The following is an 18,114-nucleotide window of genomic DNA, read 5'->3' on the forward strand; positions in this document are numbered from 1 at the left end:
CTCTACAAGCGTAGGGCAGTCGGCAATTTTATTTTTACGTGCTAGATGCTAGTACTGGATGTCAGAATTCGCTGCAGGACCATATATCTATCTACATTCTTGACCAAAATAGACCCAATTTCTGAAATTTTTTAATTTCAAGACAGCCTCATGTTGCTAAACGACCCTGCCGCTACCAGTCTAATTAGGAAGAATAAATCCTCTCTTTTCTAGTCACAACTACTGCTACTCATTGTTGATGTCTAATGTGCTTCTAGTTTAAGCTGGGGTATATGATTTGGGGAGAAAATGGCAGTTGGGATAGAGATTCGAATCCAAATACCTCAACCGCTCCACTTGTTCTCTTTGTTCCCTCCCTGACACGCTCTACAACATCATGCCAAAGTGAATGGACAGTCCCAACAGCCAATAAGAACAGAGAATCGGAGCCTCGCTCTGATTGGTCAAAGTGTACAGCTCATGTTAACTTTGACCAATCAGAAATCATATACACCAGCTTTAAAGACTAGAAGGTGAAATAAGAGACAATTCACAAATTCATCATTGTATTAGGAAACTTTATAAAAAAAATCAAAATCAATAAAAGTGTAATAATGTACCTTTGGAAGCAACAGCAAGAGTGTTTTGACATTACAATGAGATAAGGATGTCCACAGATGAAATGCTTATCACACATTTATTATTAACAGTAATATTGACATGCCATCAGATGTTGAAGTGGCATTGGCTGGCTACCTGGATTTCACCACATTTCAGACAGAAAATACGAAACAATCACATTTAACTAAAGCAGTTGTAAAAACTTCAATTGTAAAGTACCAAACATTGCCAATATAACAAACACGTTACCAGTGCAACTGCAAGCATCTATGAGTGTGTCCAGTGTCACCCAGTAAGGTACAATGCAGGGTAAAGTATCAGAACAAAATTCATAAATCAACATTGTGGCTGGTGTGGCGCCTGAACTAAATGAACAAGCAGCATTATTAGACCAACAGGGATTTAAAAGACAGGCAGACAGTATAACCATTCAACATGGGGAACTCATGGAATAAAAAACAAACAAAAGCCAAATAGATCATTCTTTGGCTTCTAAGCTGGGGCTGCTGACTGCACTGAAAGGGAAACCACAATCCCCACCAAAACAAAACTAAACAAATGTGGGCTGACAGTTTCCCTGGCTTTCATTCATTCATGCTTGCATCAATCTTCCATTCACACAGCCATACACATCCACTCATCCATAGTTTGTTCTTTGGTACATTTACAGCATGTCATCGTCTTCTCCTCCTCCGTACATGTCAGCCAGTTTCTTGAAGCGCGGTCCCCATTCGCTGAGGCAGTCGTAGTCCTGGTCTCCGCTGCTGGACGAGTTGAGAGAGGAGATGCTTCCTGCGTCAGAGCCGCCGCCTTCATAGTCAAAGACCAGCAGGGAGTCGTAGGGCGGTGCAGTGGGGTCATTGTCTGCTGCCTTCAGGTTCTGAATGAGGAGCACAGCAGAACAGCTCTTATTCTATACAATGTCTGTGATTATATTCTGACCAGTCAAGTCAAATTAGTGGGGTTGGGAGGATAGAAAGACAAAAAGAGCCTCAAGGGTTTTCAATTTTAAAGCTTGGCTATACCATCAAGTGAAAAGAACAAATATTTGTGTAAAAAAGATGGCTGAAAGCTTTGTTAAATAAATGAAACATTGTATATTGCAAAAAAATAAAAAATAAATGATACTGTAGATTGTGGCAACATTGAATATATTTTTCAAACATCTGTATGAGCTCTTAAATATTTAACTCACGTCAACAATGAAGTTGCCAATTTCGTCTGGGTTGGCAGGGCGAGGCCGGTAATGGTACGGGTTAGCTGGTGCATAGTTTGGCATGATGTCGTCCCTGAAGACGCCGGGCCGGTCGTCCAGACCGCGGTGCAGAACCCCCAGATCAAAGTCCTGATGGAGAAGAGAAGACAGAGCCGTGCAGTGATTAAAACATATATATATATATATTTAGCGGGCATTCACTATCTACACGCTGCTTCATATTAATAGGCAACAAATGAACACACATAAACACAGTAGGAGGGTGCTTCTGCAAAATATCTGCTATTTCTCAAATTCTAGGGAAAACTTTAAAAAGGGATATATTTCGATGTTTACACATTTTTCTAAATGTTTTTTCACATAGCTAACTGTATGAGAAAGTTAAAAGAATTCAGCTATTGAAAAGATCCCCCGGTTAGAGCTGCAGGCAGTGACCTAACCCCCACGGCCCCCCCACCACTTTGATCGTCTATCAGTGATCCCTATTGAACATGATTGGCCGATCTGAAAGTAGAACCATGCGCAACCCTAATATTCACCAGTAAGGGTGGGCCATATAGCTGAAATTGATATTGGCTATTGGGATAACAAAAATGTCTTCTTGCATTAGAAATATTTAATTGATTTCCACTGCAATGGACTGGGTTCAACTTTAGATACAATTTACTCAATGATTTTACCTAGGTACACTTTGGTAATATTTTCACATTAAAATGTTGGGGCTGTCGAATTAACGCTTTAATTTTTAGATTAATTAATCACAGAAAAAAATAATGTGGTAAAATAATTAATAGAAGTCTATAGTGCCCTTTGACCCGGTGTGTCAAAAGGAGTGTGATGATAGCACAGCTGCACCTGCAGCTTGCGGACACGGTCCGCACCACAGGATTAAAGAGTAAAGAAAGAAGCATGGGAAAGAGGCCGAGGGCTCTATGGATGTGTTATGGGACGCTTCGGGCAAATAAGCATGAAGGTAGGAAGACGTCTTATGTTATTCTCCGCTGTGGCTGTGCATTATTGATTTAGTGGGTGCCTGTTGTGGGAGATAAACCAACGTCATTTAACATGCTGTTTTTTTTGTGGTTCTAAGATTCGGCCCTAGTTCCTAAGGGGAGGTGGGAGAAGTTACGAGGGAGAGAGAGAAACAAACTGTAGGCTATACAGCTGTTTATATTATAAACAGGCATAAAAGTGTCACTGTATAAGTATGTGATTCATTAAGATTAATTACACAGAGCCTGTAATTATTTAGATATATTTATTTTCAATTGCTCAACAGCCCTAAATTGGTAATAAGTACCTTAAAAGGAATAAGCAGACTGCAATATTGTACATCTTTATCACAACTTTCTTCTGCAGGTTGATATTTGACATAAAAGCCTAAATGTAGGTCTGCAAAAAGGAGTTTAGATTGTGGGAATGAAATTCTTAAAGAAATATTCTCAGATGACTGTCCTGTTATGCATTGAAAAAAATATATTTCTTAAGGGTTATGTTCAAGATACCATTTTACCATGATAGAGGATGACATTGAATTATCAGCTTAGAAGTGATCATCTAATAAACTAAGTGCCACTGAGACAGACATGGGCCTCAATTTACCTGGTCGTCCTCTCCTCCTCCCTCTTCATCATAGTAGTAGATGTTGTCTCTGACATCGTCTTCCGCCAGCAGAGGCTCCCTCTTTTCTCCTCCTCTTCTTCTTGCAAACAGCAGCAGCAGCAACACCAGCACTGAACACACAGAGTACACACCTTAATACACACCCACAGGACGTACTCACACACACTACTCCATATCCTACATCAGGGGTGTCAAACTCATTTTCACAAAGGGCCACTCTACGATATGATAATCACACTAAGGGCCAGACTGACATACCGTACTTTCCGTACTATATGCCGCACTGGACAATAAGCCGCAGGTGTTATAATGTTTAATTACCATATGTAAGAGTTCGTGCACAGAGGGGATTGTCGGGAAAGAGATGGCTGCTTGAGGAAGCTCCCACATTTCAACAAACAAGTTGCATATTTGCATAACGTACGTAAGTGTTACCATTTTGTGCAATAGTAGCTATTAGGGATGGGCACGAGTGTTTTCGCTACTTGTGTGATCGCTTGCATTCCTCGAGGATCAATCGATTCCCCGTTAAACTTTTTTCTATTTTTAGGACGCAACGCATCTGTCTACAGAACAACGGTTGACCGCAATAAAGCGCTCAATGCTTATGTCAAACAGTCACAGTTGCCATATGATATTAAGGATTTATTTTCCACAAGTTTAAAACACATTTTCCTAACTGAAAGTAATTAAATAAGCGGGCCACAATTTAAACCGATCGAGTAGGTCTGCGGTGGAGAGAGAAAAAAGAGAGAAAAAAAAGCATGGGCTGTAGTTGGCTAACATTCAAAATAGACATTTAAAATAAGAAGGGCAGCAAATACAATAAAATTATTGTCCTACAATTTAAACACAGATAGGCTAAATAACTCACCAAAGCAGTAGAAGTAGTAGGCTAGTATATATCCAACTGCGTAATGCTCACTCCTGTCCGTGACTAATTACCGCGACTAATTCCTCGTTAACGGAACGTTACACCGTCGGCTTTTGAATCTCAATCCTATATTCCATAATAAAGGCTTCTTAAATGTCGTTTGCTCGAATGTGCCCGAAGTCAGCCTGGCTTCTTTACGTGATTTTCCAAGTTTTCCAGCACCGCATTCAGCTCCGCGGTGCTGTGGAGGCCACACACTGGCTGCGCTGCACGGAGGTGGCAGTTATTTGCGGTTTCTGTTTGACACAACGCTTAGTTTATTTAACTTCGATCAAAATATTTAATTTTGTTAAACTTTATATCCATTTTGTGCCGTTTTGTACACGTATATAACATTTTAAAATAGGGGCAGCCCGCCGGCCGGCCTAAAGACTACAAACACTAAAAAAAACAAAAAACGATTTTCCTCATCCACCAATCGAGATCATATGAAACGAGGAGTACTCGAGTACTCAATTACTAACGCCCATCCCCAGTAGCTACAGAATATATACTGTGCTGTGTAATAACAGGGTCGAAAAACGGGGAAAAAGTCGCGGCTTGTAGGCCGAAAAGTACGGTACCTTCTTTTTAATCGAAAAATAAAAAGAACATATCTAAGTAAGTATATAAACTGCGTACAATGGCTAGTTTTCGCTTCAACATTTTCGGGGGACAAATTATAGGTGGGAGTTATGGGGGTGCTCCCCCCGAAATTTTTGAATGTCAAACACTTAATTTCCTGCATTCTGGTGGATTTTTATCCACCGATCTATGCCTTTTCGGCATCAATTTATGGTGGAGATGTCTTAATTTTTGTAAAGGAAAAGACAACATTCAGGTTCCTGGTGAAACAATTATAAAGGACTATAATGCAGTAAGGCTCTCAGGCATCCTGGATTGAGTCACAATATTTATTCTCCTGGATTTTTCAAAACTTTCTCCACATTCAGAACATATCACATGTTTTGTTTTTTTAGGAATCATGACACAGCACCAGTATCAGCTATTTATGACACTTTACATTGGTAATGAAATGCAAAGCCACCATTGGAAACGAAAGGGGTGGGCTATCAGCAGCTAGCTAACGTTAGCTAGTTGGCTATATTGTAACTTAAAGCAAAAGTTAGAAACCAGATAATTTTGGCATTAATCCTTAGACACAATCAATCATCAATATAAGCATGCTATTTAGCCACATATATTGGCCTATTTACAGCCCTCAGAAAACTGACAGCTCTTCTTAGATGCAAGTTAATCAATTCATGGCTTAAAATCCTGAGCTGTAGAACGTTCAGCAGACATTCCTAGCTGTAAGCCATGTAAATTTCCTAACAGTTGGGAGTGTATGCGACATGCGGATATGGCAACATGAAGAATAATTTTTTATTTTTTTTTCAGAATTGATTCAAATCGGCCGAATTGATTCGCGGGCCAGATCAAAATGTGTCGCGGGCCAGATGCCTTGAGTTTGAAACGTGTCCTACACAGTAGAGAAGCTAAGGTGAAGTAGTGAGGGTGAAGGAGTTTGTCAGTCACTACTAAAAGTAGTTTCACTGAAGTCATTTCAAGGGAAATGTTCTAACAGAATACATTCTTCTTACACGTACTGTACGTGCAACCAGCGTGATACATCTTCCTTGTAAAACTATTAAAAACATCTGGTGACATGCTCTTTCATTACCATCAACACACAGACAAAAGACACATACGTTTATTAGGATTCAATCCCACATTCACCGTCCTGCTGCCCCAAATGCTCCCCAGAGCACCAGATTATTCTGCATCTGAATATAGTCCTACAAATGTCCCCAGCCTTAACCTCCAAAGATATATTCATCACTGGAAGTTGTGATGCCAAGCTTCATGACTTCTTGTAAGCTTGCAGACTATAACTCATAGTCCCAAAAACTATTAGAACTTTCCAATTTCATCTCAAATCAAGACTTACTGAGCAGCAGCAGGATTCCTCCCAGTATTCCCAGGATTAGAGGCAGTCCGGCGCCACCAATCGCACGATCCTGGCAACGAACATCTTCCCCGGTGCAGTCGCACACTGTGGCCTGAATGGTGCTGTCCTGCGCCAAGCTCTCGCGATCTCCAACCCTCAGGACCACAGTGTACACTCCACTTTCCAGCTCAGTCTTCAGATTCATGATGATGCCCGTTCCTGCAACAAAGAGGACATTTTACTTCACAACTCCTGTCATTCCATTATGGCTCATTCAAACAATATCTTCAGCCATGCTCAATGTGGAAGACGCATTTAATCCCCATTTTCCCCCAGAAATAATGTAAGGTAAATCTTGGCCAAAAAAAAAACATCTTCATTATAAATATATTTAACAAGGGGCTTTTATGGTCTCATTTCTTACTCCCATGCCCATGCTGTGTATTGCCAACACAATAAACTTGAATCATTCGTATATCAAATGATTTGTAATAATACACTTAAATGCACCTGGTCGAAAGTTTCTGTTTATTCAATTCTAATGGTCAAACATTTGAGAAACTCTCAGCATCTAAAGAGTTGAAAATTATTTTAAATGTTTTTTGTTGTTGATGCAATTGCATATTTCTTTTGATCGTTTCTAACCCCACCCCCCCCTCTCCCTCCCTTGCCATTTGCAAAAACAACTTCCCCAGCAAGCAGAAAAGGTTTCATAGGTCAGTGATTCTTGAGAAGCGGGACAAAAGGCCGTCTTCCAATATTAACTGCTGTTATGTTTAAAAGTAAACATATTTAAAATTGTAGATGTTATTAGGGATTAAGAATAGAATGTCTGGAGCACAATTATCCCCTTGAATTTAATTTTATCATTATTATGTCAAATATACGACACTTGTTATCTTCTCACAACGTCCAAAACAGTGTGTCCACAGAGAAGAGATCAATCTTTCCTATGCAATAAATTTAATTTAATGATTAAAAAGAGCTTTTCTCATCAAAAACACTACTAAATAATCCTTCATATCAATAAAAACTGTTTTTCTACAACACATTCATGTTTTATAAGGTTTATAAGTGGTGGAACACTTTGTCACCACCGTCAGACAATCCATTAAAATGTAAGAAAATCAGCCAAAATAAGGGGCAGCTGTCACTATGAAGGACCTCTTGTCACATTCTACCTCTGCAGAGTACATTATGCCTCGTTTCCACCGAGTAGAGCGGGTCGGAGCGGTTCGGTCCGGGTAGTTTGGCTTTTCATTTGCCAAAAGTTGGGTAGGGTACGGTTTAAGCGCCCCTAACCGCTCTGAGCCGCTCCAAATCTCAGTACTCCCCGCCTGAAAGGGTGCCGAAAATGCGGAGCTACACACTGCCGTCATTTGATTGGCCGAAAGAATCATTTCCGCCATGTGTAGTCACCTCGGCAAGAGTCTTGTGTTTTGGCGAAAATGTGAGCACAGCACTGTTTATTGTGTGGTGTTTTTCCTCGTCAATAAATTAATCAGTTGGTTACACTGTGTCCCACTGCGTAGCTGCCGCAGCCAGCACTGTTCGCTCACTGTCTCTATGAGTTGCACCGAGCCGTCTCTGTGTGTTTACGCCATAGCCTAGAGAGTAGTAAATACACGCTCACAACAACACGGGGGGAATAAATAAAAAAGCGGCTGGTTTGACCGAGCAAAAACGAGAGACCGCTGGCTTGACCACAGTTGGTCGAAAGAATCATTTCCGCCTTGTGTAGTCACCTCGGCTAGAGTGAAGAGAGTCAGTGTGTTTTGGCGAAAATGTGAGCGCGGCACTGTTTATTGTGTGGTGTTTTTCCTCGTCATTAAATGAATCAGTTGGCTACACTGTGTCCCACTGCTACGATGTCACGAAGCTGCCGCAGCCAGCGCTGTTTGCTCACTGTCTCTATCAGTTGCACCGAGCCGTCTCTGTGCTCACAACAACACGGGGGGAATAAATAAAGAAGCGGCTGGTTTGACCATGCAAAAACAAGAGACCGCTGGCTTGACCACAGTTGTTCCATAGCCCGATAGTTTGACCCACATTCTGGCGGCGGCTATCGCAGTCCAGCCTAAACCCCACCCCACCATTAAGGGTAGGGTCATAAACCCCGCCCTACCAGTAAGGGTAGGGTCGGCGGTGGAAACAACACAGATTCTTAAAAGTGAGCTGTCCCGCTCTGAGCCGCTCCGACCCGCTCTACTCGGTGGAAACGAGGCATTAGAGTCAGACAGGCTCTGATAAGTGTTGTAGCTTTAGAATATTAAAGGTGAAGTAAGCGATTTATTTATGTTAATATAAATGTTTCATCGCCATTTATTCATACAGTGATCACTTACATAATGTGCACGTTTCGTGAAGCCGATCTCTCAGTCAGCTGCTCTGCATGTAATCAGCATATAAACTCGGGGGATCCCGAAATTAATATCCAATCACAAGAAAGAGCGCTACAAAGCGACACCCGTCTCACTCATGGTCTCACTGCAGGTGCACGTGCAGAGCGACAGATGGGTGAATGTGTATGCGCCTACAATGGCGGCGCAGGTAAAAGTCCTTCCCAATGTCTGTTTTGATGGTTTTTATCATGTTTTATCACACTTATGGATCTGAGATGATGCTAGATAACTCGCTGCTTGAAGACCGCAGTGCATTAATGTGGTGACGTAGGGACGAGCGAGGGGACTGCTAACCGCAGTAACTGACAGGAAGTTAGCTAAAAAAAACATTCCGCTTACAGCACTTTTAACATTCAAAATCTTGAAAGTCCTGCGTCACAACCATGATACGTCAACACCGACTTACCATTTCCGAAGAAGTTATTTGAAATGTTTCGATCATTTTATTGTCCTTAAGTAGTTCATACTAGCACCTATCAACAGAAAAACCAAATGGCTACCATTTGTTCCGTTTAAGAAGCATTAAATATGTTTACACCGTCAGATGTCAAAAAAATTATATTCATATACATTTTGAAAATATTTTGTGGCCTCTGTCAGTCTTGGTGAATATTTGTGATCACTAAACATCTCATGGGTCTAGCATAAATTGAGGGAAAATGTATTTGTGTTTTTGTGTTGACACAAAATAAGGAATGGCAAGCTAAAAAGCCCATTTTGATAAAAAGGACAAAAGCTGGGAGGTTGTATCAAACCTTAGCTCAGTAGCTTAGTATATGTTGGAAACATGCTTTAATTTTCCTAAACATAGGCTTTGTATTTTTTCAACATCGCACCCTGTTTTGTCCCACTTCTCAAGAATCGCTGATGTATCATTAGTTGACATACCAGTATCGTTCATCCGAGCAGTCCAGTTGGCCTTTGACATGCCATGTAAGGAGACACTGTATGGAAAAGCAAAGCCCGGTCCATCTTTATCTGTCACAGACAGCAGCTGAGGAGCTGATTCCTTGTTACACACCTGAGAAAACAGATTCAAACGTTTGTTTCTGATGATCATGTTACTGCACGTCACATCCTAAATACATCACTATACACATACAGAATACAAGTAAAGCACCAAAACATTCTAAAAATGCTTTAACATATGACAACAAATGTGTTTGGGACAGGAGACTCACCTTGATCTTACGTTGATCAATGGTGGGTGCATTGTCATTGACATCTTCCAACTTGATAATCAGAGTACCTGTTCCTGTGGCTGGGACTTCATCTAGTGAGAAAACACACACACACATGCACTCAGAAAAAAAAAAAAAAATGCACCTTCTCAATGGAGGCCTAGACAATGACAGTAAAGCCCAGTTCAGACCAAAGATCACCATGCAACAAGTTTAACTATGTGGCAGCATCATAGACTGTATGGGCAGCAATGAGACCTCCTACCAGCAGGGGGAGATACTTAACTAGTTGTAAGAGACAACAGAATAGGCTCAGCAGCCTGCGAGCTGCCGTAGATGTCAAAACATAAACATGATGAGGTCAAGGCGGACTTTGGCATCAGACAGCTTTATAACCAAAATTAACGAAGTTCAGTCAACATTGTGAAGCTCTGTATAAGTACAACACCACGACTAGGGATGTGGATCGAAACCCGGTTCTATCAAGGACCCGGTTCCACTTTTTTCAAAACACGAAAATCAATAACGTTTGGGCTTATCGATACCACTATCGAGTCTCGTCGTTTTTTTCTCTCCCGTAGGTCCTGTAACGCAATTGTGTGTCCCTCGAGTCGCGTCACGGCATTTAAATCAAATCAAACCAATCACTGCTGTGTGTCCGCCAATGTTTATGAATGATATGCAAACAGGTATTAAAAGTAAAACAAGAGAAGTCTGGCAGTTAACTTCGCTCGCGAGGATGGCTGAACGGGCGAAAAGGTCTATGGTTTGGCTTTATTTTACCAAGTTCGAAGATAAAGCAGAAGCGAAATGCAACTTATGTTGCAAAATAACTTCTTGTAAAGGGGGGAACACAACCTCAATGGCCAAGCACATCAGCATTGTGCATCAAATAAAGGCCAAATGCAGTACCTTCGACTGTCTACGGATTGAAAAGACTCCTCCTCCTCCTCCTGCTGCCGCCGCACCACAGACGGGCCCGTCTTCATCATCCACAAAGTACCAGCGGTAAACGCACACAGACAGACTGTGTAGCTTGTTGTCCCGTCAGTTAAAAATAGTAATCCAATTGTGAAATCCGTGTTGTAATCGGCAGCATACAAGCTAGTTAGCTTAAAAAGTAAACAAAGTTTTCAGACGTGCTGCGTGATGATGTGTTCAGGATGGCTCAGTAAAACGACTATTAGGTTATCATGATGCGTTCAAGTGTAACGTAAAGGAATGGGAAATTGAGTTTTTGGCGAGAAACATGAGTAATACAGTTGTATTAGTGCTCTCATCATTTTAAAATATATATTTAAACTACTGATGCCAATATTTATTAGAAATTTAATTTAATTTAAAATACAATTATTTATTTCCTAAATATTTTCCTAATCACTAAAACATGATAAAGTGACAGAAGACAATACATTAACCAACAAGTGCGAACATTTATATATTTTTTTCATAGATAGTATACACTTGATTTTTTAAAACCAAAAATAATATTTTCTTCAAAATATATAATAATAATAGAAAAGTATCGATAGTGGTATCAATAAAGACCCGGATCGATAAGGCGTATCGATAAAGGTATCGATATCAATAAATATTAACGATCCCCATCCCTAACCACGACAACCCAAATGATGTATCACTTGTACAACGAAGCCTACATCCAACCCCGTTTAACGTGTCACGTTAGCAGAGTTAGCATTAGCGGCTAACTTTAGCGTCTATGCCTTCCTTCTTGGCCTTCATCAGGGAACTAATTGTCAGATTTTGTTTTTAGATGAAGTAACGTTAGGTTCTTTACCACTCAGAGAAACATGCCGTGCCCTTATGCAGTCTTTGGCAGTATCTTAGGAGGTTCAAATGTGTTTAGTGTTGGCTCATAGCCTCGGGCTTTAACCAGCGCTGCATTTTATTAATTTATTTTTTAAGGTTTAACTTAAAGCGCCTCGTCTTAATGGATTGTTGTTTGACTAGAGGTTCTTGGAATAACAATTTCATTGATTGAAAGCCTCTTGTATACAGTCTATGGTAAAAACATTGTATTTTGGATTTTCTGCGGGCAATTTTTAATATGCAAAAAGATTGTTAATTTTCCCGATCATCGATGAAGGAAATTTCTAAAAATGCCCATCCCTACCAACAACCGCAACCTATTTAATTGGATCAGTCGTCACTAAAAAAATATTCATCTTTGTCTAATATTTATTGATATCTATCTTATAAGTCTTTATTTCCCATTTGCAAACCCAGGTTGAAAAAATCCCTCATTTGTTTATTTCAGGCCTAGATGTATTTTTAGAAATCAGATTTTTTTGAGGATAGGAGTGGAAAGAAAGTGTGAAAGGAGAGTGGGAATTTTGCGCATGTCACGTGAGCTGATGTTGCGAAATGCAGTTTGAATTAAGAGCGCAGGAAGTAGCCTAAACTGTTGTTAGAAAAATCCAATTCGTTCAAACATCCCTGCCAGTTGGATCCTAAGCATGCAGGCTTAAGTTTGTTTGGAGAGCAGTGATTAGCTGTTGCTGGTGGGCGCGGCCTGCACGGGATCAAAAAGTAGGCTGTGTGAAACCGGTGTTGTAGCCTACCCATGCAGTCCAGTACTGGATGAGTGAGGCCGTGACATAGGCCAACAAGTTTTTCTGTGGTGTGACCCGATAAAGAGAAATAGCTACATTGTTGCATTCCAAAAGTGGACCTGGCGATTTGACATGTTTAATCTTTGGCGGCTCCTTGCGTCGGCAAAAGTCGCGGTGCAACGACCAGTTCACACTGCTGCAACTTTTCCCCTGCGACTTTCCAAAACCGTCTTGTTGCAAGTCGATGCGTGGATAATCTTTGGTCTGAACTTGGCTTTAGATCCATTCTATATTTAGATCCCACCTACCATTGTCAACTGCAGCAATGAGTACTTTGTATTGGTTGTCCACAACCTTGGAATACTCTCTATCCATCATGGTTTTCACCTTAATCACGCCTGTATCCTTCATCACGCTCAGCCAGCCTGCAGGGTCGTGAATTATTTTATACCTGGACATAAACAACATGGGCACAGAGAGATGTAAATGCAATGCAAGAGAGCTGATCATAAATGAACATGCTTCACAACAGGACTTTTACAGCAAGGAACATCTGAATAATGGACAGTTGATATTCAATATATACTTAATGGGATCTTGGTGCTTTTTTAGATGTGCTATACCAGATGCAAATAGCATCAGTGCTGTCAAAATCAATGATGGTAGAGAGACTGGAGACTCTAATTTACATAGAAGGCAGAGAAGGGGTTGAGGATGCCAAGTGTCACCATTCTAGACACCAAGGCCAGACACACATACTGAGCACATATGCATCCTACGATATTACAAATGGCCTTTAACACTGTCCATATCAACAGTCTTCAAGGCAACCTGATTCCTCTTGAATGGATATTTTAGTCCCACTGGCCAATAAAAAAAAAAGGCCAGTGGGGAAGATGTTTACCAAAAAAATCCCCCTTTCCTTTTAACTATCCCCCTGAAAACAAACCAAAAAGTTGTCAGTGTTTATTTTTTATTTTTTTACAGTTCCAAAAGGAAAAAGCAACTGTTACTTTGTTACTGTTACTTTGAGACAAAGAAAGGTATTTATTATAGTCATCATAAGCAGACATAGAAGTTTTGGTCACAATTTCTCTCAGGAGTGCGCCTGTTTTGGTCGCACCAGTGCACCTGAAATTTGTCACGTGTTTGTAAAAAAAAAAAAGATACTGCGGGGACATCTGCCTTTGACCAACATTTAAATTATGAATTATTATTTTGTTAGCATATATCAGCATATACACTCATATGGGCATGGCAGGCTTCATTTGAGCACATGTGCAATGTGCGTGGCCGGCAGAGAAGCTCAACTCCGCTCACCCAGCGCTGCTCTCACCGCAGCGTCTCACCAAAGGTGAAGGAAGCTCTGTTTGCTAAATTCAAATCAACCGATCATCGTCATGAATCGGAACGGATTAAATGTGAAGCCGACATATGCAAACGACAGTGTGTGTGTGATATGATAAACTGAGCAACGCTGAAATGTAATATTGGGTGCACCCAAAATATATGCTGGTGCACGTAGATGATGAAGAAATTAGGCGCACCAGTGCAACCAATGGAAAAGTTGGGTTGCGTTCCGAATCGCATACTCTTTCTTTTTTCTATTCTACATACTACATCCGACGATAAAAAGAATCTAGTTAGGATGCAGTAGGCATACTATTGGGACATACTTTACTCTCTTATTTCATCATAACATTGCCTTGATCTTGCCTCTTGCTTTTATATCCGTCGCATCTCCGTTTGTTTTCATATGGAGGCTTCGTCGATGTGACGTCACTTCACGTGCGCACTGGATTGTGGGTCAGAATCGCCCAAATAGGATGCAGTTTTCAACACTAACAATCTTGGCCGCATGAAGTAGGACATCCGGGTACTTCTAACCATCCTAAATCTGGCCACAAGAATCGGGACATCCTAAATCTTTTTCTGCATACTATATAGTAGAAAGTATGCGATTCGGAACGCAACCTTAGTCTGGAGCACTGTTACTCTGCTTAACCTCAGAGGTAAGAGAAAGTAAAAACTTCTTTAATGATTGTATCATATCGTTTCACTGTGAACAGGTATTTTAAAGGCCTACTTCACCAGTGGGAATATGAAGGTGTATTGAACTCTGAGATCCTATGTAGTATACAGGTGAAACTCGAAAAATTAGAATATCGTGCAAAAGTTCATTTATTTCAGTAATTCAACCTAAATGGTAAAACTAATATATTATATAGACTCATTACATTCAAAGTGAGATATTTCAAGCCTTTATTTGTTATAATTGTGATTATTATGGCTTACAGCTTATGAAAACCCCAAATTCAAAATCTCAGAAAATTAGAATATTACATAAAATCAATAAAAAAAGGATTTCAAATACAGAAATGTCGGCCCTCTAGAAACTATAATCATGCATATGTACTAAGTACTTGGTTTGGGCCCCTTTTGCACAAATTATTGCCTAAATGCGGTGTGGCATGGATGCTATCAGTCTGTGGCACTGCTGAGGTGTTATGGAAGCCCAGGTTGCTTTGATAGTGGCCTTCAGCTCGTCTGTATTGTTGGGTCTGGTGTGTATCATCTTCCTCTTGACAATAGTCCATAGTTTCTCTATTGGGTTCAGGTCAGGAGAGTTGTCTGGCCAATCAACACAGTAATACCATGGTCAGTCAACCAGTTACTTGTGGTTTTGGCACTGTGGACAGGTGTCAAGTCTTGCTGGAAAAAGTAATTCAGCATCTCCATAAAGCTTGTCAACAGACAGGAGATATGAAGTGCTCTAAAATATCCTGGTAGACAGCTGTGGTGACTTTGGACTTGATAACACAGTGGACCAACACCATCAGATGACATGGTGCCTCAAATAATCACTGACTGTTGAAACTTGACAGTGGTCTTCAAGCCCCTTGGATTTTGTGCCCCTCCACTCTTCCTCTAGACTGTGGAACCTTGATTTCCAAATGAAACGCAACATTTAATTTGGATCAGTGATGATTTGAGGTATCATGTCATCTGCTGCTGTTGGTCCACTGTGTTATCAAGTCCAAAGTCACCACAGCCATCTACCAGAAGATTTTAGAGCACTTCATGCTTCTGTCTGTTGACAAGCTTTATGGAGATGACAATTTCCATTTCCAGCTAGACTTGGCACCTGCCCACGGTACCATAAACCACTGGTAACAGGTTGACTGACCATGGTATTACTCTGCTTGAATGGCCAGACAACTCTCCTGACCTGAACTCCATAGAGAAACTATGGACTATTGTCAAGAGGAAGATGATACACACCAGACCCAACAATACAGACGAGTTGAAGGCCACATCAAAGCAACCTGGGCTTCCATAACACCTCAGCAGTGCCACAGGCTGATAGCATCCATGCCACGCCGCATTTAGGCAATAATTCATGCAAAAGGGGCCCAAACCAAGTACTTAGTACATATACATGATTATACTTTCTAGAGGGCCGACATTTCTGTATTTAAAATCCTTTTTTTATTGATTTTATGTAATATTCTAATTTTCTGAGATTTTGAATTTGGGTTTTTTATAAGCTGTAAGCCATAATAATCACAATTATAAAAAATAAAGGCTTCACATATCTCACTTTGCATGTAATGAGTCTGTATAAGATATTATTTTCACCTATAAAGTTGAATTACTGAAATAAACGGTTCGATCCCCGCTCTGCCACCTGTGTCATGGTTGTTGTGTCCTTGGGCAAGACACTTCACCCACCTTGCCTGGTGTGAATGTGTATGACTGCTGTACGTTTGAGGTGGTGGTCGGAGGCCTAACCCTACTATCGTAGTTTACCACCACCAGTATTACTGTGTGTGAATGAATGGAACCTGGAACCCTGTAAAGTGTCTTTGAGTGCCTTGAAAAGTGCTATATAAATCCAATCCATTATTACTATTAGAAATCGGTTCATCATAGCCTGAGAAAAGGCAGAAAGAGTGTTTTATGGTCTCACTGTCTAAAGGGCATTTCACACGGAACACATTTGTCACCCCTGGCAATGCATTCTCAATGGAGAGGCGAGCGGGCAGAGAGAACTGTCGCTTCCATGCTCGTCGAACGCATGTGCGCGCTCGTAGGAGCCGTTGGAAAAGTTGAGAATTGTTTATGTTTTTGTCGCAGTGGTTGAAAAATCACAATCGCGCTCCTCAGCCCGTCACTTCACACGGGGAGCGCAAAGTGAAGCCGCGGTGCCAGGCGACAACGCGAGCGGAATGTCGCCTACCGTGTGAATGTCGCCTACCGTGTGAAACGGCCCAGTTGTGATGTCACTGTGATGTCACAACTGGGCAAACTGTAGTGTTAGACAGTGAGACCATAACACACTCTTTCTGCCTTTTCTCAGGCTAGGATGAACCGATTTCTAAAGTTTTTGCACATTTATACTACATAGGATCTCAGAGTTCAATACACCTTCATATTCCCACTGGTGAAGTAGGTCTTTAACACACAAGAGTTTAAACTTACGTGACTTTCTGATTACGTGCAGTGTCTGGGTCAGTTGCAATGTACTGCACCACATCACTGTCGACGGGAAGATCCTCCTTTTTTGACACAGTCTTCTCCACTGGATTAAAGACTGGAGCTTCATTGACATCCAGCACATTCACCACCACTGTGGCGGTGGCAGTCACCATGGGAACAGAGAAAGGAATCTCATTCTCCACTGCCACCATCAGAGTGTGCTGTCTGCTCTTCTCATAGTCAAGCTGGTTGGATAGAAGGAGAAGCATAACAGCACAATCTATTAGACAAGTCCTACAGCTCACACTGCTGCACACTTTAATAAAGTGCAAAAGGCCACAGAAAAATCTTCGATAAAAAAGAAATATGTGTTGACAGAAATCTCACACAACGCTGTTCTTATATGAGTATTCTTGGTTCACTTCCTACCATCTTGTTGGTAGAGATGATTCCTTCCTGTTTGTTTATTCCCGTTTTCACAGTGAACAGTCCCTCGGGATCACCAGAGACAATCTTGAATTTAGCAATCCAGGCTAGGGAATTTGGCTCATCACCATCCGTTACAGATACCTTAATGACCTCAGCGCCACTTTTATTTTCTTCAATTGCTGCTTCATACTTTGACTGTGGAAATGAGACAGAGAAAAGTATTGGGAGGTCATTGATTTTGGACACTGCTTCAGCATGCTAATAACTTGACTGATTCCTGTGTGTCTAGTTGCAGAAGGTAAGCTATGGTTGGATATTTGCTCTTCTGGGAAGGGGTTCAGTTTACATTCCATTCATAAGTATGTTGTACTTACAGTGTCCTGGGTGAAGACTGGAGCATTGTCGTTACTATCTGCGACGGTAAGGATCACTTTCGCACTTCCTGTTAACCCTTCTCCTCGCAGGTCTGCTACTTCTACATCCAGAGTGTACTGTGGGTATTTCTGTTAGGAGTGATAAAAAAAGAGTTTAAAGCTGCAGTTGAGAGTTTCAGCCGTTGGGATCCCAACGGCTGTTTTCCCAACGCTCTACCTGCTGTAGCTCCTCCCTCTGAACGACAGCTATGCACGTTCATGTGAATTCAGTTACATTGACAGGAGACAAACACCATGTCCGATTCTGAGGTGATTAAACATTAGTAATGATAATTACATACGTACATATTGAGCATACATTTTAATCACAGAC

General features: G+C 41.0%; 1 protein-coding gene across 1 annotated transcript in view; it reads right to left on the minus strand.

Annotated features, from left to right (window-relative positions):
- Positions 1–540: 540 nt before the first annotated feature.
- Positions 541–18,114, minus strand: part of LOC307258015 (B-cadherin-like) — a 41,099-nt gene continuing 23,525 nt past the window's right edge. Inside the window, exons 9-18 of the mRNA XM_080037398.1 lie at positions 17,742–17,870; positions 17,368–17,562; positions 16,942–17,183; positions 12,768–12,910; positions 9,887–9,978; positions 9,594–9,726; positions 6,304–6,522; positions 3,419–3,549; positions 1,796–1,945; positions 541–1,480 (exon numbers count right to left, since the gene is read on the minus strand). Of these exons, the coding sequence (XP_079893524.1) occupies positions 1,265–1,480; positions 1,796–1,945; positions 3,419–3,549; positions 6,304–6,522; positions 9,594–9,726; positions 9,887–9,978; positions 12,768–12,910; positions 16,942–17,183; positions 17,368–17,562; positions 17,742–17,870 (1,650 nt within the window). The 3' untranslated portion in view covers positions 541–1,264. The remainder of the gene's footprint in view (positions 1,481–1,795; positions 1,946–3,418; positions 3,550–6,303; positions 6,523–9,593; positions 9,727–9,886; positions 9,979–12,767; positions 12,911–16,941; positions 17,184–17,367; positions 17,563–17,741; positions 17,871–18,114) is intronic.

This window comes from Ammodytes marinus (assembly GCF_949987685.1).
Source record: "Ammodytes marinus genome assembly, chromosome: 11".
NCBI lineage: Eukaryota > Metazoa > Chordata > Actinopteri > Uranoscopiformes > Ammodytidae > Ammodytes > Ammodytes marinus.